Here is a 26,447-nt window from a genome sequence, read left to right on the forward strand (position 1 = left end):
TTTTTTTAAATATATTTTTAAGATATTAAAAATAACATACAGAGGTAGAATGATAAAATTTTATATTAGTACAAATAAATTATTATCATCTCGATAAGTTAAATTAACTATATATGCAAAATAACTTTTAATATTATTGACTAATTTTTTTGACGACGGTTAAAATGAAAAAATGAACTAAAATTAAAATCAAATAAAGGTATTTTAGGTTTTCAGTTTTCTTTTTAATTTTCACAAGTAATGAAATATTAGCAATTCTATCGGCTACTATTTTTAGGTTAAAGCTAATTAAGTTGAGGTACATTTGAGATATTAAAAGAATGTAAAAGTTGAAAGATAATTATTCATATGTGAGGATATGAATGATATAATAATGATATAATTATTCAGTTTAAAGGGAAAATGAAGGCCTTGAAGGTATTCACATGATTCTTATTCAATTTGGTCAGGAGATACTTTTGTTTCACATGAAAACGTTAAAGGTGTTAAACTGACAGCATAAAATCTTCTCGAGAAGAAGAAGATTTGGGCAAACGGCATATATTTTGAAGTGAAGAAAAATAATTGAGTTTATAGCACTGGCTAGAGGATCACTCTGCTGGACTTTGAATCTAGCAGCAAGAAGTCTTTTGCAAATACTTCAGCCAAAAGAAGAGTAACTCTAGTTTCTTTTTTAATTAGAAAAAAAAAAGCAGCACCAATCTCTATGGCCATAATTTTTTTTAATAATTTATAATAGCCGAACATAAATAAAGCTTAAATTATATTTGAAATAGTTACAAAAAATTAAGATGACTTTTGATTTTGTAGTAGTTCTAAATATTTTCTTTCAGTTTGCATCACTATCCAAATCAACTTTCTTGTCCAGAATCAATAGGTAATTTACAAAGAATCATTATATATATATATATATATATATATATATAGTGTATATATTAGTAGTTTAGTTAATTTTTAGAAATAATTACACTAAAAGCTGAACTTGTGCCGATTTTATTTACATCTTCTCATTTTCTATCGACAAATATTGATCTCCTAAATTATGAGAAACCTCTCACTCTTAAAAGCTGAGCTCACTCCTAAATTATATTTTTTTAATAAAACGGACACCTAAACTAGTTGACATGAATCAATGTGATCATCTCCCTTTGAACACAAATATCTCCATCTTCACGGTTACCGCGGGCCCCCATCGGCGGTGCCCATACCGGGGGAGTAACCAGACCCAATCACTCGTAGCTTCACATTTGGGCCTGAGTGGGCCCGCAGCCACGAGGCAACAGCCATGTTGTCGGGCCCACCTCATCCGCCTCGAGATTCGAGCCTCCCCTCCGAAACCAAAGTTACCTTTTCGAGCCTTCTCTTGTATAAAACGACACAGCTACGCAGATCGCGCGCCATATCGGCGACGGTGGGATGTCTCCTGCTCCCCGGATAGGATAAAAAAAAAAGTTATCCGCTCGCCTCTCCAATTCGCCTACTAGATCTCGCTACTGAGCTCGTCGAAGGCGAAGAAGAAGCGATCAATCGACGCCAGCTATCGGAGATAGAACGGAGGAGGATATCCGAGGTACTTATCCAAATCTCACTTCGCTATCCATCTAGTTTTAGCTCCGACTCCGAGCTCGGCTTGGGAGGTTCTAGTAGGAGTCCGGCCTCCGAATGCTTCTTCTTTATGCCCGGCTGTGAGAAATTCCTTCAGTAAGGGTAAGTATGGGATCCGCTCCGGCCTCCGGGTTCAGAACTAGATAAGATGAATGGCCGAGGGGAGTGAGGAGGTCTAATTCCCAAAGCCACGTGTCACTTTCCTCCTTTCTCTTGCGTATCCAGGGGTGTTATCGTCATTGCAATTTTGGCCGAATACTTGTTTTGGAAAGGTACGTGGAGATTAGGGTGGTAATTATCTGCATACGTGCCAATTGAGGGGGGGAATAATTCGTGAATATTTTTATTATCCGCGTATTGGTCCGTGCATCGATTTCGGATTCCGTCCTAATCCAGTGAGGTAAAGTGCGGGCCCGCACTTAATTATGTCACATTTTAATTCTATATAGTATATATTAGAGATCATAGCTTGCTTAGTTTCCCTGAATACAACCGGAGGAGATTAGTGTCTGATACTGTCCAATCTAACTAGGTGAGTCTCGCATGATCTCTATTTTATTTATTATATAGGTCTCCCATGACAAAAATTAGTAAATAGTAATCCGTCTGTTATGATCGATCTAAACTAATGTTATAGTTATAATGATCTAGAACTTGTTTCTATAACTAGAATGATGTGGTTATGCAGTAGGAAGAGTTTTTGTTTTATTACATGTAGAGCCATGTTTATCTTAAGTTCAATGGATCATATTTCATGAAGAGTACTATATACAAGTTCAAAGGATGCACCGAAGTGGAATTCTTAATCCCTTGGAAGAAGAAAACAAAGAGGATTTTTCTGATTTTTCTCAAAACATAAAGGTGTTATGTGCAAATTGCCCTTTCTAGTCCTATTAATGTCTCTCTGACGCAGCAGAGAATGGAAGATCGTCCGTACAAGCCCGCAGCGACTCCTCTCATCCCGCAACTGCCTCGAGATTCCCGTGGCTCCCTCGAGGTCTTCAACCCCTCGACCTTCTCCCCTCGGCCCCACCCGAGCCCCGCCTCCTCCTTCCCGACGTGGCATTCCCTCCCCGACTCGTCCCCGCCTCCTCCCGACGAGATAACGCCGGCATGGATGGCCATTTCTCCCCTTCCTCCTCCCGCAGCGGCCAAGAAAGCGGCCACTTCCACCACCTCCTCCTCGGCCGCGCCGGCGGACGACATCACGCCAGCATGGATGGCCATTTCTCCCCTTCCTCCTTACGCAGCGGCTAAGAAAGCGGCCACTTCCACCACCACCTTCTCCTCCGCAGCGCCGGCCGACGACATCACGCCAGCATGGATGGCCATTTCTCCCGTTCCTCCTTACGCAGCGGCCAAGAAAGATGCCACTTCCACCTCCACCTCCTCCGCCGCTGCCGCCGTCGAGGCCGGCGCGGCGGCCGAGAGGGCGGCGGAGTGGGGTCTGGTGTTGCAGACCGATGAGGAGACGGGGAAGCCGCAGGGAGTCACTGTGCGGCGATCCGGCGACGAGGCGGGAGGGGTTAGGGTTTCGGGAAACTCGTACCGGAGCTCGGAGGACTCGGAGTACGGAGGATTCGGAGGAGGAGAGAAGAAGGAGAGGGGAGGAGGGATGCCTAGGGTTTCGGAGGAGCTGCGCGAGGCGCTCTCGGCATTCCAGCAGTCGTTTGTTGTGTCGGACGCCACGAAGCCCAATTGCCCCGTCATGTATGCCAGCGCCGGATTCTTCAACATGACTGGATACACTTCCAAGGAGGTCGTCGGCCGTAACTGGTAATTGCTACTCCCTAATCTTAGTTTACTGTTTCTTCTTTTACTCGATTCATCGGCAGTGTGCGTGTCTACTATTTACAGATCAATCCTCTGTTTTTGAGTTTTCGCTCAAGAAACCACTGTTAAATCTGACTCATGGGACTGGCATAAGGCATTAGCCTTTAGCAATGATAATATTTTTCTTCAATTCAAATTTAACTGGTATTTTGGGTTGATTACCAAGTTTCCCTTTAGGGAAATGCGTACCTTATTTCAGGCTGCGTGCGCTTTCGTAATTGTCTATGCATGAATAACTTATCCCATCTCCATGGTCGAATAAACAAACTTTAGGGTGTTAAGCTTGTGTATGAACGACCTGTATTGCTAAAAGTTAGGATTTGAAATGAAGTTTTCCTAGAAAATAGCCATGAAGATATTTGGGAAGAGGTGTTGAGCAGTAGCCATCGTGGTGGTCCATGAATGTAATTTTTGTTTATAAATTTCTCTTTGATTTGACTAGATTTTAACTTACACTCATGTAGTTCAAACTTAAGCACTTAACCTCTCTATATGGTCTAAGCCGAGTTACAATTGTTAATTTTTTTATATCCAAAACTAAATGTACAAATGACCAAACTATCTGAACCATTATTAGTGCTAATATTTTCTCCCATAAATAAGTTGCCACATAATGAAACTATCTGTATCATCATTAAATCAGACTATTATTTTTATGAGGATAATGAAATCTTTTCACATCATTATTAATGCTTAACTAATCGGTTGCAACTTGGTCCATATCACAAGGGGTTAAATACTTAATTTTAAAGTACATTGGAGTAAGTTGAAATTGAGCCAAATTACATGGGGGTAATCTATAATTTACCCTAAATTATGATATTGCTATGCTGGCGAAAAACTTACCCAAACCTATGAAGGAAGATAATCCATTGCATCAGATCAACCAGAATTACAGCTCAATATCTCATTGGGTTATTTGAGTTTCCTTTCTAGTTACGTTGTGTGCTTTTGCTTCTGTATGATTGCAATATAAGTTCTGGTTATTGGTTGCTCTCTTAACATAGACATAACATTTCTTTATGACAAATTAAAATACACATACCATTTTTTTTCCTCTCATATGAGGCCATTTAATGGTGAACTAAAGATTGTTGCAGACTTTTAGTTCCTGCATGTGAATTTCATGTTCTTTTCTAGTATAGAGCCCTAAAATAAAATTTCCTGGTAGTTCATAACAAACTAATTTAGTAGCATCTGAAAGAGTTTTTGATGCCATTTATTACTTCTTTCTTCATCTTTTTTGTTTCATATTTATATCTTAAGAGCACTTGTTTGCAGCCGGTTCCTTCAAGGAGCTGAAACCAGCCTCGAAGAGATTGCTAAGATAAAAGAAGCATTGGCAGCAGGAACAAATTACTGTGGCCGCATATTGAATTATAAGAAGGATGGCACACCATTCTGGAATCTTTTAACTATTGCACCCATCAAGGATGAGGAAGGGAATGTTCTCAAGTTTATTGGGTGAGTAACTGGTGGAAGTATAGAACTAGTTGACCCTCCTGATAACCTATCCCTTATTGGGATAACGTCGCGCTGCCTACTTAACAAAACCGTTATTGGACTGTGTTCATAGACAGAAAGGTAGAAGAAAATGATTTTGTTTTTTTGAAATAAAAACAAAAACCATTTTCTACCTTTGTGTCCTATGAATACAGTCCAATAACAGTGTACAAGGGAATTTATCAATTTTTATGTGTGATAGTGAAGCCTTAAACTGTTTATCTTGAAAGCAGGTCATTAATTATCAATTGGTTCTTGCAGGATGCAAGTAGAGGTTAGTAAATACACTGAAGGGAATAAGGATACAATGGTCCGCCCCAATGGATTGCCGGAGTCTTTGATCCGATATGATGGTATCATGTGATTTCAGTCTTTACCCCAGAATAAAAGATGTTAGTTATCACTTTCTAAATAACTGTCCATAGCAAAGTAGTTTCTAACACAGAATCTTGCAGCAAGGCAAAAGGATAAGGCCCACAGTTCAGTCTCTGAGCTTGTATTGGCCGTAAAGCATCCTCGTGCAGTTTCAGAATCTTCAAACCATCCTTTCCCAAGGAAATCTGGAGATGCTGGAGAAATGTTAAGACCTGAATCATCTGATAGGAGAAACTCGGAAAATGCCACCCCAGCTAGACGCAATTCACGTGGTGGAGTGAGAAGTTCATTGCAAAAGATCAGTGAACTACCAGAAAGGGGGAACAAAGGAAGAACATCAGGTCTACGTGCTTTTATGGGGTAGGCTTTGATGCACTGCCATCAGCAATTATGTTATCCATGCTAAAATTTTCTTCTTCTCTCATGTTCTTGTCATTTGGCTATTAGTTTTACTTAAGATAAACTTTCTGCACTTTGTGGCATCCTTTTAATGCTTACAAGCTTTCTGTGGTTATACTGTTAAAATATGTGTTTAGATTATTGACTTTAGCTTTAGCATAAACAATTTCCTGTGCTTTAGTAGCCTGCATGATTCTTTTCTTGTAATGTTTTCTAGAATTGCAGGAAAATCTGGTTTGCTCCTAGTCTCATTGATCGTTGACTTCATATTTTTTTGATCTCTAATATGCAGTAGTTGTTTATGTAGGGTATTTTCATAAATAATATAAAATAAAATATGCTTAAATGGTGTTGTTTTATTGAAAAAAATAGTGTTGCACGAAAAACTGTTGGAAATCCATTCGAACAAGATTTGAATCTATTCGAACGAGATTAAGCTGATCGAATAAGATTTTATTGAGAGTAAATTCTATCCAATGTTCGAAAGCCATTTGAATGATTTTCAGAAAATAGTTTTTCTTGGTTGAAAGAAACGACACTATTTGGTCCAAAAGGTGCCATTTCAAATAGGATCTCTCCTACTACAAAGAGATGCTTATTCCATCTTAAAAAACTCTTTAAATAAAGAGGAAGAAAGCATCTAAAGTATAAGAAAATAATCATACTCTCGATCATCCTTTGTTCATACAAAAGTATTGATTTTTAATTTTCTTTTTGATTTTTGGGTTGGTGATTGGTCCCTAAGTTTTTTGGAAGTACAGTCCTTAGAAACTTAATTGTGAGGACATTATATCTTGGAGATAAAATTTTCAAAAGTCCATCTGTACCTTGGTGGAAAAATTACTATCTTAAAGGAAGCTTCTAGCATCTTGCCTAAAAAATCTAGATTTCTGTTTTGATTCCACTCTACTTAACAAATTTCCTCAACAGTTTATACCTCTCCACTAGGAAGGGAACCTCTGACCAGCATATTGCACGTTGTTGTTCTGTAGGACTTCTTACTCTTGCCCATTTCTTTTCCTTTTCCTGGTATGCAGGCTTATTGGCATAGGCCATGCGAATGTGAAAATGCATGACATGGAAGTTCCAATGGAGGAAGGCCCATTAATGGAAAGTGACGATGAAAGACCAGAGAGTTTTGATGATGAGACAAGGAAAAAAGAAATGAGAAGGGGTATTGATCTGGCTACAACACTGGAACGCATTGAGAAAAATTTCGTCATCACCGACCCAAGGTTGCCTGACAATCCTATTGTAAGTTTCAGTCAACTTCTAATTTTATTATTTTAGTTCTATGTTGATAGTATTTGCTAGCATTATGATTTCAGAGGTATACAGAAGAGTCTGATTACTTTTCTTGCAATCTTTCAGATATTTGCGTCAGACAGTTTTCTGGAACTAACTGAATATAGTCGTGAAGAGATATTGGGAAGGAACTGCAGGTTTGTGATAATCTGAATGCAATATTTCACTGACTAGTGCTGCCCTTGATGCACTATCTTCCCTTGCCTAATCTCGAATCTCACTAGCTTCAGCTATTTGGAAATTCCGCAGAATCCCCAAACTTATTTTTTTTCACTATTGTTTTTCTGTAACCTTGTAGATTTCTTCAAGGCCCTGAAACTGACCGAGAGACAGTTAAGAAGATAAGGGAAGCTATAGATAACCAGCGGGACGTAACTGTCCAGCTGATAAATTACACAAAAAGTGGTATGACAACCTTTCTTAAGACACTTGACTTGGACCAAATCTGTAATGTCTGCTTCTCGATTAAGCTTCATTTAGATCTTTGAATTAATTTTGCTTTAGAAAATACTAAATAGATTCCAAATTTTCTCCCTTGATTCCTAAGCTAGACTCTAGAGGGACTTTAGAAAGATTGCTCCTAATTTCATGAACCTAAGGTAGTATGCTGCAAATATTATGAACTTCTTAATGCTTCAACTTAAAAGTTATTCTTGCTTCCATATTTTGTTCCTGTGGAATCACATGAGTTCTTGTCAGGTAAAAAGTTCTGGAACCTTTTTCACTTGCAACCAATGCGTGACCACAAGGTAGAATATAATGAGTTTGTATCTTCCTTGCTTCAGTAGTTGGGCATTCCTTTGGCTACTTCGTCACATGATTTGTGACCCATGTTCTTTATCATATTCCATAAACAGGGTGAAGTGCAGTATTTCATTGGGGTTCAGTTGGATGGCAGTGAGCATGTAGAGCCACTTCACAATTCTATTCCAGAGGACACTGCAAGAGAAAGCTCAAAGCTGGTTTGTAGTCTCATTTCTTGGACCCTTCTAGTATTAGCCAGAATTTTTGGTAAACCATGTTATTTACTGAAAATAATTGCCCTAGAGAGATAGAGTCACTCATATCACATCATTGGCGGTTGGTTGAAAATATGAAGACTTCATACTGCCTTATTCACTTCTTTTCTCTAGAGTGACTCATCAACAATGTTTCAGTAACTTGCTCTTATGCTGCATAAGTAACATCAGGTTACTAGAGATAGTGAAGGCTACTCTACAAGTTTGATCTGAATCTCAAATGTTGTAAGATCAATGCTGGTTTTCATTCAATTACTACATATAAATCGTGAAGCTTTTTCAGAATAGCTACTCCTTCGGGTTGGGCTTGGATTCAGATATGCGACAATCTTAATATTGTCTTTACTCTTTAGGTCTTCCAATTTATATTTTCTGCCAATATTGTTACCAGTCAGTATAGATTTCTCTCAGCCATTATTTTAAAGAATAATTGCATTGTGTCAATTAAACATTTCAGGTGAAGGAAACTGCAGATAATGTTGATGAAGCCGTCAGAGAACTTCCAGATGCTAATCTGGTAATATTCTTATATTTATCTTTTAATAATTTTAATGAGATATTTCTCAGAGTCTCAGACATTATCTGATAATGCTCAGAAACCTGAGGATCTATGGGCTAATCACTCTAAGGCTGTTCTACCAAAGCCTCATAAAAAGAACAACTCATCATGGAGAGCTATCCAGAAAGTATGTAATACTTGGAGCTTTAATTTATATAGTATCATTAATTTTTGTCATAGTTCATATTCCTACTCTCAAGGATCGTCTGTGTAAAGGATAGTGTTACATGATTTTTGAGGCTTGAAAATGAAATGTGATAATGTATTATTCTGGAATTGTGCCTGCATTACATCTTCCTGGCAAAAGAAGTATAAATGGCACATGCATGATTATTGTTTTACTTTAACCTTATATTTATTACAACTTAAACTTTTGGGCCATTTGGGCAAGATAAGGAAAAGTTGGAGGGATAAAATGAGGATTTATCGTGATATAAAGGAAGTTTTTATTCTAATATTTTGTTTTGGTGTTTGGTTGCAAAAAGAAAGATAAATGTTAAGATAAATATGGGATAAGATGGTGTTTGGTTATTATAGTTGAGATAAAAGATTAAAAAAAATCAAATTGATATTATTGTCATTTTCTTAGTTTAATGTAAATAGATATTTATTGTTTCTTTTTTTTTTCCTCCAAAAAAGATAGGAACTAGGCTTATAATTAAATAGATATTGTGAAATATTTTACAACAACTATATTATCATATCATGATTATTTTTAGACTTTCTGGTCCAAAAATAATTTAACTTAATTCACTATAATTTACACAATATAGAGACTATCATGAATGGACTTCTTATATTAAAACATTTTCACTACGGGCATGTTATAATATATTATGTTATAGTCACATTATAATTCAGTAATATATTCTAATATATTATGGTCACTTCAAATATATATATATTAAATAGTCTCATTACAATCTGGTAATTTAACTTTTTGAGAGGGGGATAATTTGGTAATATAAAAAGTTGGGATAAATCGATATCTCAATTTCCTTATCCTAGCTAAAAGCTGAGATAAAAATATCCGGATAAGTAAAATGTATTCTGATTTCTTATTCCATTTACTTATCCTTGTTTGATAAGGATTTTTGGAATAAAGGGGGATTTATCCCGGATAACCCCCCTTACTCCAATCAACCAAATGAGGCCTTAAGAAGATGGTGATTGGTGAGCTAACAACAGGTGGTACAGAGGTTTTCTTTCCTCTTCTTTCTCTTGTTGGTCTTCAACTTAAATTTAAAAGTTGTCCTAAACTTTGTTCACAATAATAAGCACCACTAGCAATATATCTATTGTGTTTTTGCTTTTATGCTGAATTACTTTTAAGTAAGACGAATATCATATGCTTGGTCATCCTTTAAATAATAACTTTCCTTGATATTATGCTATGAGGACCAAGAATATAAGTTAGGAGTTTACTTATCTGATCTATGTTTTAGTTGGGTTTTGCGAGAACATTCTGTTAATATGTTTAAGAATATTCCTTCAGAAAGATTCAAATGACAAATATTATTACAGGTTCTAGAGAGTGGGGAAAAGATTGGGTTGAAACATTTTAGGCCTGTCAAACCACTAGGATCTGGTGACACTGGCAGGTATTGCAATTATCTCTGCTTGTTGAAATATTGTACCATATTATACCTTGAAATAAACAAATTTGTAGTAAAAATACTGTGTCCCCAGCAGAATTTGTTGTGCCACTTGTATATGTAACATAAAAGACAATTTACTGATTAGACTCTTAGGGTGAAGAAGTTGGCAAACATTTAAAATTTTCTTGAGAAGCGTGATTTTTTCTTTTTAAGTTTTGTTATAGGAAAGGTGTATCCATGTTACTTTGCCATACTTTGTGCTTAAGTATAGGTATCTTCAACAAGATCTGAGTGGCAAATCAATCTCTTTACTTGGTCATAGTAATGTATAATTAAATTTCTTTATGTATAGAAACTTAATCTTTGTAGTGTTTATACTAAGATGCCCGAGAAGGCTGTGATAAGTGAAGTCTGTGAAATGCTGTTTGGCAAGCATTCTATAATCTATACTATTCTGTTGATCCCTTACAGTTCTCATCTTTTTAGAGCCTAACATATATTATATTATCTCTTAGACTTCCTGGAACTTTGAAAAATCTCCAAATCTTTTGGATATGGTGGTGCTGGGAGTTTATTTATGTTGACAGCACAAGGAGCTTATGGTCATTATGCAATGTATATCAATAATGCAATAATATTTGCCTTAATCAACTGGTGGACTATGAAAGTACTTCCTAGATCCTAGTTGGTAATTGATCTGTTTATATTTTGCATTTTGGTCCTATCTGATCTTGAACTCTCCCCCAAAACTAGCATTCAATTGAAACAACCATAACAATAAATTTTCAATGTATGTATTAAATTCGAAGTTGGATTTGACTTGAGTCCAACTTGTACTTGACCATATCATTTTCAATGCTTAAATGTTATTGGATTTTGTGTGATGTATTAAAAAAATAAGATAAAGAAAACTATTTATCAAAAGAAGTGTGAAACCGACACAACGAAACTAGAACCGAAACAGATTGAAATTGACCGAAATGTTTTGTTTTTTTAACCAAGCGAAACCCAAACCAAAACCGAAACTTCGAACTATGGTTTCAGGTCTATTCTTGGTTTAATTGGAAAAAGTTTGGGTTATTGTCAGCCTTGGATATTCCTGCTTTGCTGTTAATCAAAATAATCATAATTTTATGTCATACTTAAACCAGTTACCAAAGATCCCAATGAAACTTAACTCCATTATAGACAAAATAAATTATGCATCTGTAGGTATTTGTGCTGTCTTACATTGTTTTATCCTATGCTGTATCCTTATTAGCTGCTGGTATATGGAGAGTGATATGTTGCTTCTGTCCACCAAAGAATATTATGCAGTGTATATGTTTTGCCGATCTTGTTATCCTGATACAAATTCATTCTTCATACTTTAGATATGTGCTTAGCTACACTTTTTTTCTGCATTGAGATGGTACATAGTCATTTTGATTGATTAATCGAACATAAGTTGTTTGCCTTGAAATGGCAGCGTGCACTTGGTGGAGTTGTTGGAAACAGGGGAGTACTTTGCGATGAAGGCTATGGATAAAAATATTATGCTTAATCGCAACAAGGTTTGGAGACTTTTTGCTTTTATGATTATCATATTGTAGGAAGATTAAAAGTATCTGGACTCTGGAGTGTTAGGATTTTAATTTTTAAACTAATAAGCCAGCATTATTAGTTGATTATTGACATGTCTATGACTCTATTCATGAACCATCAAAGTTGCAGATTTCTAGAATTGTAATGGATCCATTAGACAAGTTTCATGCTATCATATATCAGGATGAATATATGCCATGGTACATATCCCCGTTACCTAGACTGGTTAAAGAAGGCATGTTCAAATTATAGTCCTAGACTCCAACTGAGTTGTAGCCCCTATAGAGTCAGATATGTTTTCTTAATATATTGGAAAGTACTTACTTGTGCTTGACAATTCAATTATAAGTTTCAAAATAAATTTTGGAAAGAATTATGAAATGATGCTATCATTTTTTTTCTCAGCTATTGCTCTTCTTTTCCTTGTTTAACTTGGACAGTAGCAAAGGAATTGCTCTTCTTTTATCTTTTTTGTAATACTTGTTGCATTTGTAATGGACGAGTGGTGCTTCTTTAACTATTATCCCTCTGATTGTGATCCTATGACTGCAAACTTTTGTATGGGTTCAGCGTAACCTGCTGGAATTTGTGATAATTATGTGAATCATCACCAGAAAGGCAGAAACTATGCACCCTTGCTTTTGTAAATCCTACTTCATAATCCCTCCCTCCAAGGATCTACCAAGCATGGATAGCCGTGTCGGTCAGCATGCCCCGTGCCGATCGGCACTTGCTGTGCCAGTAATAGAGTCTGTGCCTATCGGATGTCGTTCAGTCCTGTATATGTTCAATATCCATATCATATCATAAGAAAATTATAAAATTTCTATTTATAGGAAGACTATGTGAGACCTTACAGCGAGTAATACTATCAATGAATGAATTTTGAAGAATATCGATAGTATTTAATGCAACATTCTCGTGTTATTCTTGTGCCGGTAAATAAAGTATTTGATCATCTTCATCATTTTATGTTCAATAAGATATTAATTTTAATTATTAAACTATTATTAATTAATATTATGTATTCAATTATATTTTAGAGTGTTCAATCATTAATAGTAGTTTTAATGAATGTCTTCAATCATAGTATGTGTTGAATAATATTTATATTTAATTGTTACTTTATCTTTAAGGATAATGGTAATCTTACCATTAACTAGTTCATTCTTATTTATTAATTTCATAGTATTAGAAATACATGTCATATCGAGATAGAATTTGTAACTTCCTATTTTTTTGCTTAGCAAGCAAAGATCTATCTCTGATCCTACTCACATTGGACCTAGTGCTCAGTAGTTTAGTCAATAGTAGGTCAAGAAATATGAAATGGTAATGTGGACGGGGGTTTCCGAAGAATACAAATAACCTCCTTTTTTTATATAAGTTATTTACAAAAATAATCTAAAGATAAAGCATTATAATGTAGGTTTTGAACTTTTAATATATATATTTAAAGTTTTAAACTAAAAATCAATGATTGGCATATCGAAGATCCAAAAACATCTTTAAATATTCTAAAAAATTTATTAAAAATATTATAAATGCATGCTAGTGGCATGGTAGGGCATGCCACTGACACGACCATCATTTCTACTAAGTAGCACCATCTATAGCTTGACATAGTCAGGAAAATGGTGGGGAACAAAGCAAATTCAATTAGAGGAAAATGCGGTATAGATTTGTCAGTGTATTAAAAGGTGGCCGCATATTATGGGCATTGCCTAGTGCTTAGACAGAAGGCGGGCGCCAAGGTGGTGCAATATTTTAATATATAAAAAATTAAAATAATTATATATGATGTATAGTACATTCTAATATAGCTAGAATCACAAGAGCAACAAAATTAATACCAAGATTACAAGTAGCTAAAAATTTAGGATCATAACTAATCTTTTTTCTCCTTTAACAATTATTGAGATCATAAAAAACTATAAAATTAGAAAATCCCCATACTACCCTTCAATACTCCTCTCAAATGCTAGCCTATCATCCATTTATAGCAGGGCAAAACTGAAAATATAGGAAAAAAATGAAAAAGAGGGAAGTAGAGAGATGGATCAGCATCTCTACTTTCTAAGGCAGCAAAGCGAAGAGACAAAAAAGTGTGATCAGTAATTTTTGTAGCTCTATTATATAACCAACATTCCAAACTTTCATGGCAGGCCCTCCCTTGCTTGATGACAATGAAGAGGGTTCAGCTGAATGAATTGAATCAATTGATTTCGGAATTCCCTACCAACCTGTATCGAATGTTTGGAAATGAGATACACAAAGAATTCCCTGCCAACCTGTATTGAATGTTTAGAAATTAGCAATGTTTTGAAAGGCAGCCGTGGATGGCGGGCAGTCACCCCACCGCCTAGCGCCTAGGCGGAAGGTGGGCGACAAGGCGGGTGACAAGGCGGTCTAGCATTTTTAATATAAAAAAATTATAAATAAATAAATAAACATATATAATATACATAATTACAATTCACAACCATAATAACATAAATACATAAATAGCAACAAGTTCTAAAATAAAATACTAAATAACACAATCACAATTCACAACCATAATAACATAATCACAATTCACAACTACAATAACATAACCACAATTCACAACTATAATAACATAAATACATAATCAAAGATTCAAAATTATCACAACCATAAGTTCCTAGCAACAAGTTCACAATCATAACAAATAATATGATAAAACATATCAAAATCATAAGGTCCATAACAAATAACATATAATCAAAAATTCAAAATTATCAAGTTCATAACAAGTTCACAACTATAACATAAAGGCCATCTTCTAATCTTCTTCACAATCTATGGGAGGAACTTCATCTACCAAAAGATTATCATCGGAATCATCATCAAATTCTAGCTCAACATCATCCTCATCATATGTTTCTTCATCCGACTCAATTAATTGCTCATCTAGAGAAGTGGAAGGAGTGCTACTAGTAGTAGCTTGAGTATATCTAGTGCTCCTCCTTGATCTTAAATATTTTTCGGCTCCTGATGCTTCTGTCACCATCTCCCAAGTTAAGATCTAACAGATTAAGATTTAACTACTTTAGACAGAAAATTGAAAATTAAAAAAACTTAACTACTTCGGTGTGAGATAGAGTGAAACTATGAGAGAGAGAGAGAGAGAGAGAGAGAGAGAGAGAGAGAGAGAGAGAGAGAGAGACCCATACCTCTGCAGCGATTGTGGGCGCAGCGAGAGAGAGAGCGCAGCGAGAGAGAGAGAGGGCCCAGCAAGAGAGAGACTAAGGATTTAGGGATTTTAATGAGAGAGAGAGAGGGCGCAGTGAGCAGCGAGCGAGAAAGAGAAGAACGATGTATATTAATGGTTAATGGTTAGTTTTTTCAGTGGATATTGGATAATCCGATCCACTATAGAAAAACTCAATAAGGTGGGTTTGGCGGGCCAAAGCGCCAACCCGCCTTATCGGGCCGCGCGGCCTGCTAGCGCTTTTTGGCCCTCAGGTGGCCCGCCAATGCGGCAGACCGCATTCTATGAGCGCCAGGTGGAGTGGCGGGGCGGCTGGTGCGCCGCCCTACCATGGCGGCCGCCTTTTCCGCTTTTCAATACATTGGAAATTAAATATGACAAAGAATAATAGTCAAAATAGGGGCTTGCTATGAAACTTATTAAAATATTATGCAGGACCCATGAACACCTACAACCATTTTTCCATTTGCCCCAATATTAGAAAAATATTTATTGTCTTGTTAAATTCTGTCTGACAATGAGTCACCATTATTCAGGATCTTTTCCTAACAATGTGGTTGACTGAAGCACAACTTGAACCCTTGAAATTGAGAAGATTCCATGGAAGAATTGATGGTGATTTTTAGTTGTCTATCAACTCAGCAACAACCTATAGAATTTAGTACTTGGTTCTTGACCAATAACAAATGGGCGAGAGAGAGAGAGAGGGCCTTGCCGTGAACCTAATCCTAGTTGACAGACAATGTGAGTTGTCTTTTTCTCTTTTGTGGAAATTTTGTTTAACACTCTCTCATTTTCACTGTTTCTAAAGTGATCCCTCTATTTTCATAAAAATGATCAAATAACATGCTAGATCAACTCTACTTAACAAATTATAACCGTAAGGTATTAAAAAAGAGAATCTCCATTTATTTTGAATTTATATATTCACAAACCCAGTTTGCGCTTGTGTTTTCATTAAAATCCTACCATTGCGTCCTTCTTTCTTTCTTCAAATAACTGTTGGAATGCTCAGTTTAGATGGGTTTGGTCTGATTTAAGTCTGATCAGGTTAGAGCAGGGGTATTTTTGGCTACGGCAAGCAAGTTTTTTTTTTTTTTTTTTGTCCTAATCAGGTTAGAGCAGGGGTATTTTTGGCTACGGCAAGTTAACCAAGGTCTAAGGTTTAAAACTATTAGCAAAACAAAATTATAGGTGTTATCTGACTATTTATAGGGAAATGCAGGTTTCATATTAGAAATATTGAAAAGGAAGTGTGAAGCATAATGAGTCAATAATGCTGTGTGTGAAATGAGAAAGTTCCTTTTCTTTTTTGCCTTACTGCAATTTAGACTCATGCTATCAGGAGCAACCCACCAAAAGTGCCTGATGTAAAGAGGAGTCTAAGTCTAGACAAAGGAGAAACATGATTGTTTTGATATAGAGACTAGTTTTTCTCTGCAAGAAACAAATAAACTAAGAACCAAATGAAACATTGATTGCTGCATTATTCTACTTTGACCTTTTTAAGTAACAGTACTATCTTTAGGTAGTAATACCTACTCTTAAGTTTCACTTTTCAGTAGTGCATGCATCTTCTTGACAAATTTATGGTCTCTGTCTGTTATCTAGAATTTGGTGCTCCTGAATCTAGACTGCTATCAGGAGTCTGGCACCAAATTTTGTAGACCATCAACCATTTACAAACTTTTGTTCAGTCTCTTTAAGATTAAGTAAACAGCTAGCATTTCTCAGGTTGCATGTTAATCTTAGTTTTAGCTAGTGGTCATCTGGTGGATTTAACGAGTCTGCAAGTCTACTAGAGTTATCCTTTCTCTCAATTTTATTTCAAATCTTCTATGTATTCGTTGCTTATCATATTTGACCTCATTATTGTTTGTATGATTATTACACTTAAATGATTTATGCTAGTCATGGCGCATTATTGTTTTTCACTGAACTGTCTTTGTCTTTTTTGTAGGTCCATAGAGCTTCTGCGGAAAGAGCAATACTTAATATCTTGGATCACCCTTTCCTTCCTACATTATATGCATCTTTTCAGGTTTGTTAGTTCTGCGTGTTTTTATATTATTTAACTAAGAAAAACTGAGCCTTTAATTTATCTGCTTGTCTGAGCATATTGCGTGGTCATTTCAATGGATAATTAGATACAATTATTTCTTAACAAATTGAGATTTTAATTATGCTCCATCAATTGGAATTCTGCATAAAAACTCTTTATATTATCGTGTAGGCTCTTATGGCTAAAATACATTTGCAGGCTATTCAACGACATTTTGTATACTTGGTTTACCTAGTTGGAGCTAAGTATTGTGAAATGGCATGTTCTTATAATGATGCCCTATCTACATTGAGACGACATCATCTTTTCTTGCAATTGCTAGAAATAAAGCTATCACAGACTGGGTACATGGTTTACTTGTAGAGAAAGTGGAATTGGCAAGGAGAAGATTCCAATAACCATTCTATGTTTCAATATAATCCATAGTAAGGTGTATATCCTAAGCCTATTTGAAGCTAGGCATTAGATAGAGTGCATAACAACTTAGGAGCTTAATTGTTCTGCAGTAGGATTTGAATTTCATATAATGGCCAATTTGAAAATTAGGGATAAGAGAAACTATTGGCATTATATAAACTAGAACTTTTTCTGATAAGATTCAAGTTTTGCTAATGTTTGTATCATCATTCATTAATGCATGTTCTGTTCTTTAATCTTAAGCTTTTCAGTTTGACTAAACTGCAGTCTTGACAGATTTCTTTCATCATTACAAAGGCAATTACTTTTATCTCAGATGTTACAAATAAGCTTACTTTTGTACTATTTGCAGACTAAGACACATATATGTCTAATAACCGACTATTGCCCTGGTGGAGAGCTCTTTCTGCTACTAGACAGGCAACCTCTTAAGGTCCTCAGGGAGGATGCTGTTAGGTGGTGCTTTTCCTTACAAATGAGTATACAATGATTGATAAAATATCTGGTGTTATCTTTGTGGCATTCAGCAAGTAAAACAAATCATGCATAATTTAGCCGAACTCATTTCATAACTCTGTATTTGGATAATGGACGTGATAAAAATAGGTGTTATTAATAGATTGGGAGTTGTGGCTTCTTGTTGTAATGGATGCATTTTCTTATATTTATATTTTTTTTACATTTATTACTTTTCTTTTTATTTGTTTATTTCCTCAACGTCACAATTCTAGCGATATTATTTATTACATAGCTTCCCTAGTCCTAACTACCTAACTCCCACTCCTCATGCATATAAGGAAAAATTTCCACTTCTCATTCTATTGACAAGTTTGTCATGTATGTAATAAAAGATCTGCATTTTGAACTATTATACATTATCATACCCATATATCTGACTAGTTATTTTAGGTATTTCACTTGAATATCACATGTTTAGCAGGACACTCAAGAATTTTGGTTCTAAAACTTTGTGGCTGTCATTTTGATTACAAAGTACTTTTCCTATCGATGACTGATGGTGGAAACTTTTGATGAATGCAGATTCTATGCGGCAGAAGTGGTTGTGGCACTTGAGTATCTACACTGTCAAGGTAGGGAACCTTGTTTTATCTAGCCTTAGATTATCGTATAGAAAGAGAAATGTGCCTAAAATTTACCAACAGTTACTACTATAGATGGCTAAGCTCTGGCCATGCTGAACAGTGCCGGCGGGTACATGAAAATTGAAAATATCAGCACTTGATGCACAGAAATATCTTACTAGTCCCTTGTATTGACGTGCATCAGTGTCATGCCAATTTTGTGCGAACTTGATCAAGTCAGCAGCCTGTTCATATACTGGTTTGTTTGGCGCAGGGACGTGCTAACACATGCCAACAGCTTACTAAATTGACATCCCACAATAAAGCAGTTTTTGATTGTTTACAAATTTCTTGTCTGATTGCTGGAACCTGGGACCTCAATGTTTATAAATTTGTTTCCTTGTTAAATACAAATGCCCTCTTATTAGCTCTCCTGTTTTCCGCTTTACCAAAGTAATATTCAGTCAGAAACTCAGAATTAGAAGCTTTAAGTGACAAGGTAACAATCAATTTCAATAGTGAAGCCTACCAGTCTGGTATCTGATGGCTTGGATCTTTTTTGCAGGCATAATCTATCGCGACCTAAAGCCAGAAAATATATTACTTCAGAGTGATGGGCACATCTCTCTGACAGATTTCGATCTCTCAATTTTGACATCATGCAAACCACAGGTGCTTAAGTACTCTGGTGCTTTGTTCTTGCCTCTTTTTCATTCTCTCAAGATGTTATGTTGTAATATTCAACGGCTAACACTTTGCAAACTTATGTATGACATGGATACTTGAAATTGAAGCTTTTTGCATGGTATCATAAATTGCTTTGACACATTAAGTTTAAGTTGACACCAAATGCCATTGAAAGTATTGTCTCTAAGTCACTCTTCCATGTTGATTGTATTTTTGAATATGATATTGTGTGTTTCTATCGAACTCTTTGTTGCATTAAATATATTATTGCTGTTGAATATTTTCTGCCAGATGGCGGACTTTCAACTAATTGAGAAAATGCCATCTTTTTGCAGCTTTCCTATATGTTTTTCTTTTTTTCTATCAGCTACACTAATGCCACCATAATTCTTTTCTAGATCATGATTCCAGACGTGCAGATTAAGAAAAAGGCACCGAAAGGAAGAATTCCTCCGGTTTTCATAGCTGAACCAATAAGAGCGTCAAATTCATTCGTTGGGACTGAAGAATACATTGCACCAGTATGTCTTGCCACCTTTTAAATAGTTTTTCTTTTAATCTTTTAATAGAACTTATTTATCAATATTCTTATTGTCATTTTTGAAACAGTTCATATTTTTTAGTGCAATAAGTTAGTTCCTGGTCAGGCCAAATTTTGTGACACTACAAAGGCAGGCTCTGTGTGCTTTCACTTGTCCTATTAATATTGTTCCACATTTACTAGTCCTAACCTTCTTTTCCTGACATGATAGATATGGACCATATGGTTTCCTTATTCTACCTTTGCTGCTTCAGCGTGGTTTATCTGCAAATGATAAACCACACAATAATTGGAAGAAAAACACAACAGAGAAATAATCCACAGCAAACATGATTCACACGGTTCATTTCTAGGGTACATCGACGGGACACTAGTAAGCATGTCCACCATCATTTTGGAAAAGGTCAGTAGGTGGAGTATTTAGTGTTACCTTCTTGGAAGATGCAAGAATGAGAAGATATCCCTCATGAAAACAAGAGAGTTGTATCACGATAAGAGAATACATACAGTTTGAAGTTTGAGCATAGTGAAACTTGCAAATGAAAAATTATTTCTTCAAAACTCATTATTTCATCTCTAAAAAGTAAAAACTCAAATATGCTGGGTAAACATAATTTATACTGTATAGGAATTGAAGCATAAAAACATTTTGATGTCTCATATATGAGTATAGAGTGCATGTGCATATACCAGTATGCATCTATTCATCTATTAGGAACATCAAGGAATGCTGACATCCTCTCTCTCTCTCTGATTTCTTAGCCTTCTTATGTTATTAATATGTAAAGGTTCATGCAGGAGATTATCACTGGATCTGGCCATACAAGTGCAGTTGACTGGTGGGCGCTTGGTAAGTTTACTACTTTAAACATGTTAAGCTGTCTGATAACAAAGTGCTTTGCTCTAATTGTATGATCTATTATTGTTCTAATTCTGAGATAATTGCATACACTACTAGGACCCAAATCAAAGTTTCGAAATTTGGTATCAAGATAGGGATCTGCCATTAGAAAAAAATGATACATATTAATCGTATTGGATGTATTTGTCGTATTGGCCGCCCATATCAGATGAGTTATTTTTAATTATGTAAAATTCTAGATATAATTTAAAATACAAAAAAAATTATAAAAAATAACAAAAAATTGAGATAATAAAAATTAGTCATTTTGAAGCCTAAACACTAAAGAAAAAACTCACTCAAAACTATAATAAAATATGTTGAAATTTAATAAATTTTTATACTCGTAAATTGCTACTGCAGAACAACTGGGAAGAGAGATCTCTCTTTAATGTTGTTCTGTAGCAATAATAAAAGATGAGTTAAAAATTAGGTGAAGAAGAGAAATGAAAAATGAGAAATGAGAAGAAAAAAAATACTCACCTAAGTCCACCAAAGTATGGAGTAGTCGGAGGGGTTTACCGGATCAACCACCGAATAAATTCAATGAAATATGAGAGTGGGAGGAGAGTGTGTGTGACAAAAAAATGGTAAAAACTAAAAATTTGAAAAGAATGTAGTGAAGAACATCAATTACTTATGTCTCCTAAGTTAGATACATTTTAAATTTGACTTGAATATTAAAAAGTTTTAGTTTCAACCGATTCAACCGATACAGTCAAAACTAGCCGATCTTGGTTTCAGGTCCAAATCAAGATCTTATTCTGGAAAGAATTTTGTTTAATTAGATTTCTTTTTTTCTTTAAGCGCAACATGAGAATAGTGAAAGATGGTATATAAATATTGTAGAGATATCCATATGCATTGTTATCCTCTTTCCACGTCATGATTCATAGGTTGCATCTGTCGATGTAGTCATGCATTCCTTATATTGTGTGAGAGGGATAATATTCCTTGTATTATAAAATATATATATTCATCTCTTAATGAGAAAGAACACAAGAAAGCTTTATTCTCGTAAAATGGTATCACAACAGTAGTTTCTGAGTTTGAACTTTGTTAGGTCTACCTTGTTAATTAAATAAAAGTTTCACCTATTTAAGACAAGTTTTCTTCTTGGGGTGTTAAAAAATGTTAGGAATATAAAATATAAAAATCATAGTTCTGTAGCAACTTAAGATTTTAGGGTAAATAGTAAGTTAACAGAAATAAAAAGCAATTCATATGGTTCCGTGAGCTTCACTCTAGTAGCAGTTACCACTTACCAGTACTTGATATTTTCCACTATATGTTTGGTTCATTGAAAACATAATCTTTAAAAGATTTCAATACTGAACATATGTTTTATAATGTGGTAAGCTCATACTTTTGTCTGTCCCAAAGGTCATACCAGTACTCTTTATTTCCTAGATTCCTTTCTTTTTTCTTTCTTGAAGCTTATGTATATTCAATATTCTGCAATGTGTATTTATTATTGTCTTTTTACATCAGTTACTGTTAATTTGACCTCTGTTGCAATCATCTGCTAGTCTTGTTTAATTATCCAAGTTATCATATTTGATTCTAACGCTAGTTCTTTTTCCTTTTTCTCTTTTCTCAAAATGACTACCATAACAGGGATCCTTCTTTATGAGATGTTCTATGGCTATACACCATTTAGAGGGAAAACAAGGCAGAAGACATTTGCTAATATTCTTCATAAAGATCTTAAATTTCCTGGAAGTATTCCAGTGAGTATTTTCATCATCTTTTTAGTACATAATATATTTCTCTGTTATGCTTAACATGTTAGCTCTCAGGTACTCCTCTTTTCTTTTCTTTTTCTTTTTTTCTTCTCCAAAATAGAAAAGAATTACATCTAATTTATCATTTACCTCCTTGTATGATGTGATATCTGTTCTGATTATGATGAGATGATTTTCTAGCTATAATTCTTTCACTAAAATTTGGAAATTCATCCAACACTTATGCTGATATAGAGATCATAAACTGGAATTTAGATATGCTTCCATGCAAGGATTGCTGTGCCGGTGCAGTATTGGCACGTGGCATGAGGGGTGCTGCACGGCACCCCTCCTCTGACCTCCTAGCAGTGATCCACAATTGTGAAAGGCTCTCAAAAGTGGTTAATGGTGGAGGGTGGCCGGAGGAGGTCTTTCTAGCTGGTGGAAGGGTGGAGGAGACGATGGTGAAGAGGATAGGAAAGGTGGTAATTGAAGTGATAGAGAAGGCCATGTCCAGAAAAGTGTCTGACCTGAACCTGAGTGCCATCGTGAATTGAAGTTGAAGGACACCCTCTGACGAGGCATCTAGCATGAGGAGGAAGATGATCTGCCCAAGCAAATCGTTTCCTAAGTTAGATCTGCTTTGCAGATCCTAACTCAAATCCGCAGATCATTTATATTTTACGACCCCCTACTATTCCTTATCTTCTCCACGAGGCTAGGGCACAATCAATGAGAAGAGATGGCAGTGGTGAGGGCGGCAATGGCTAGAGCAGCTGGCGAGGGCAGCGACAGTGAGGGTGGCAATAAAATACTATCTTTCTCTCTCTCCCACTCCTTTTCTTTTCCTTTCTTGCATGGGCCAGCAGTGGATCCTCTGTTCTTGCGGCATGGTTGGTGGTTGGCCTGCGTCATGCGGGTGGCATGGCAATCCTTTCCATGGCTTATTTACCACCAAACAAATATGGTGTTCTCAACTTGTGCATCAATCATGGCAGCTTTGTGATGGATCTCTTATACCTTCTATGTGTTCCAATGGAGATCAGCAAGTTTCTTTTTTGGCAGTTTATCCTAGACATGAATAATAATGATGTGAAACAAATGGATCGTTAGGATTCCAGGAACGATGATGGTGAAAGAAAGAAAAAAAAGAATGGGGTTTCACACCTCTATTCTCAATTAGGGTTTCACACTCAAAACTCACATTGGTGATCTTAAAAAAATTCTATTTCTTCATTAACCCCAATTGAGTAAACAGTTGTCCTATTTATAGACCTTATAAATGACAATAAGCAAATAACATCCTAAACAATTGCGAAAAAGCAAATATAACTCTAAACACCATAAACAACAAATGTATAATAAAAATACTTGACTTAAGACTAATTTTCTGAAAGAGAAACTGCACTGATATATGCGCCTGTGTAATATGTCAGTGATGTCCGCATCAAATAATTTCTGCATTCTATACATGGTAAAATAAAAGGAAGGACAAAATGTACAGTGATTGAAGAGCTTTCTAGTGCAAGTGTTTTATACTTTCTTATTAAGTTGAGGCATTTGTAGCCTTACTGCAGTTTCTGTACACATAAGAAACTATTCTGGATTGTAATCTCAAACTGTAGGATAAGTTCCCTAGTTGTTTGCTCACTGCACAATAGATCATAGGTAAGTCTTGAGCAGGTTAATAACACCTTTTCTTTTTTTGTGCAGGTAAGTCTTCCAGCAAGGCTTTTGATGTATCGTTTGATGCATAGGGATCCTAGAAACAGATTGGGTTCTTTTGAAGGAGCAAATGAGATTAAACAGCATCCATTTTTTCGGGGCATCAATTGGGCTCTTGTTCGCTGCACGGTCAGATTCTTATTCATAAATTAAAATTCAGTTCATAAAAGTACTTTAAAAAAAAAATCCATCAGTAACAACATTGTATTGCTTCACAGAAAGCTTTTCTCTCTATTCTTCATGCGGATAAGTTCACTGACAATTCTACGTCTTGTCCTTAACTATACTGAAGGCCAGATGAAATAGAAACTCCAATGCCTTTCTGGATACACTGCTTAGGTTGCCTTAAATCTAGGAAAAAATTGGAAAGAAACAATACCTGCGTTGTGCCTAAGGATACGAGTATGTATGTCAGGTCAGGTACAGCATTTGCAGAATCCAGATCTACTCGATATTTGAAATTCTGAATATGTTAGATATATTGAACCTAAATTTGATCCATGCATATTAACTTCACATAGGATTGGAATTTAAAATTTATGTTATTATTCCATAAAGTTCTGTGGTTGGATTGGATCCCTAGTTACCAATGTAAAAGAGGCTTAAGACATGTATGAACTTCGGGGACATATATGATACAAGAAATAAGTACATAAGCAGTGTCAAGGCATTATTGACAAAAATTGCACTTCTAAAGTGATAAGGCCATGTAAGTTGGCCTGGAAGTTAGAAATAGAGAAGTACTAGAGAAGGCATTGCTAAAGTGAACATATTGTAAATTTGGAGAACACAATGAGTTCTACTGTATTGAGCTTGTGGTTCTGAATAGAATGATATAGGCATTGAGCATGCAAAATTCGAGCATAAGTATGAAGAGAGATGATTTATTAGCAACTTAAATGAGATAGGCACCTCTTGATTTTTCAGACATTTGGACTCTTTTCATAAAGTGTTTAAATTGAAACAAGAAATCCTAGTAAGCTGTCATCCCATTCTTTTCAAAAGATAAGGGAATGCAACATAACATGTGCATGGGCTTTATAGGGTGATTTTTCGCGATATGACATTTTTAGAGAGGAAGATGTGACATTTTATAACTACATTATCTTTATACCATCTGCTTGTTCTTGTGATTCCAATGGATAGTGCCTTTGCATCGATCAGGTTCCTCCTAAGCTTGATGCACCACTATTTGAGACAGATGTAGCAAAGGGAGCTAAATTTGCAGACGAAAGTAATCATACAGATGTCTTCTGAGGGTAGATGCAGATTCCAAAAGTGCTGCCATCTCCAAGTTTATCCGAATATCCCTGTGTCACTTTTAGCGTTGTTGACTTCATACAGCTTTGCTTTAGTCATTTTGAATGTACACAGTGCCTCTCTTTCTTCAATCTGGATTCTTGTGCAACCTTTGTATCATTGTTCCATATTTATTTCATCAAGATCTGCTGCTTTTCGTCAAAAGCATCACGCCATTGTTCAGAAGTTCTCAACTTCATGGTGCAGCTTTTTAGTACTTTTTTGTTTGATTGGTTCCGTATGACATTCCTGATTTCCACTTGAATGTTATTCATGACACTATTAGCAATTACGCACGACTAGAAGCTAACAGAGCTGGATAAGTAACGGTCAAGCAATGCTTCAGTTTTAGAAGAAAAAAAAAATTTCTCGTCTGACACGAGTTACTACTTATTTGGTCCACTTTCATGGGTTATTTTTTTGAGATTTTCCACTGTAAACTACTTTTGTAAATAACATGCATTTCATTTCTGTATACTAGTATAAAATGAAGCCTTGCATTGGTCAAGAAAATTTTCAATGAATACTACTACGTTGATAATTGCAACTTAAGAAAATGACAGCATAATGCTAGTTCGAGTTAACTAATTGCAGATTTCTTTTGCCATTACTGGGGTTACTAGGATCTCTGTGATATGTAACGTCGTAACATCGTAGAATTGCTCCTGATAGTTTAAATTAGGGTGTCTTCAGTTCAGTTGATAGGAAATGAAACTCTAGAGAGAGAAGAAAATGGTCATTTCGAATTAGAACAAGTTAAAATTAGGGAAATCGGACGGTGTTGAGTGGGTCTAGGAGAGTGATTAACTTTCAGAAAAAACGGTGAATCCCTTTTCTTTCTTATCTCTCAGCAACCAAAGATGCAGTTATTGTAACAAGTTTATTATTCATTTAAGGGTCTCTCTATGGCTGGTAAAAACAAAACCATTGCAGGCTTTTAATATTAGAGATCTCCATTCTGTCCGTGCTTTCCTTGGAATGGAATTCAAAAATT

At 35.6% G+C, this 26,447-nt stretch overlaps 1 protein-coding gene across 2 annotated transcripts; it reads left to right on the forward strand.

The window, feature by feature from the left end:
• The first annotated feature begins 1,365 nt into the window (after positions 1-1,365).
• Positions 1,366-25,618, forward strand: LOC140788679 (phototropin-1A). 2 transcript variants are annotated; one of them, XM_073138054.1, is made up of 23 exons: positions 1,366-1,570; positions 2,522-3,381; positions 4,720-4,902; positions 5,203-5,294; positions 5,397-5,676; positions 6,753-6,969; positions 7,087-7,157; positions 7,319-7,425; positions 7,720-7,769; positions 7,878-7,982; positions 8,497-8,556; positions 8,636-8,725; positions 10,123-10,199; positions 11,665-11,749; positions 16,976-17,056; positions 17,847-17,950; positions 18,536-18,585; positions 19,142-19,248; positions 19,662-19,784; positions 20,603-20,654; positions 22,323-22,435; positions 24,143-24,283; positions 25,319-25,618. In XM_073138054.1, the coding sequence occupies exons 2-23, from the start codon at positions 2,525-2,527 to the stop codon at positions 25,409-25,411; spliced, it is 3,138 nt and encodes a 1,045-aa protein (XP_072994155.1). In that variant the 5' UTR covers positions 1,366-1,570; positions 2,522-2,524; the 3' UTR covers positions 25,412-25,618. The 2 variants fall into 2 exon arrangements, with proteins under 2 accessions (XP_072994155.1, XP_072994156.1); XM_073138055.1 differs by having other exon boundaries at positions 25,356-25,562.
• Positions 25,619-26,447: the final 829 nt, after the last annotated feature.

Source organism: Typha latifolia, chromosome 5, assembly GCF_019914945.1.
Source record: "Typha latifolia isolate L0001 chromosome 5, TyphaL0001v2, whole genome shotgun sequence".
Lineage (NCBI taxonomy): Eukaryota > Viridiplantae > Streptophyta > Magnoliopsida > Poales > Typhaceae > Typha > Typha latifolia.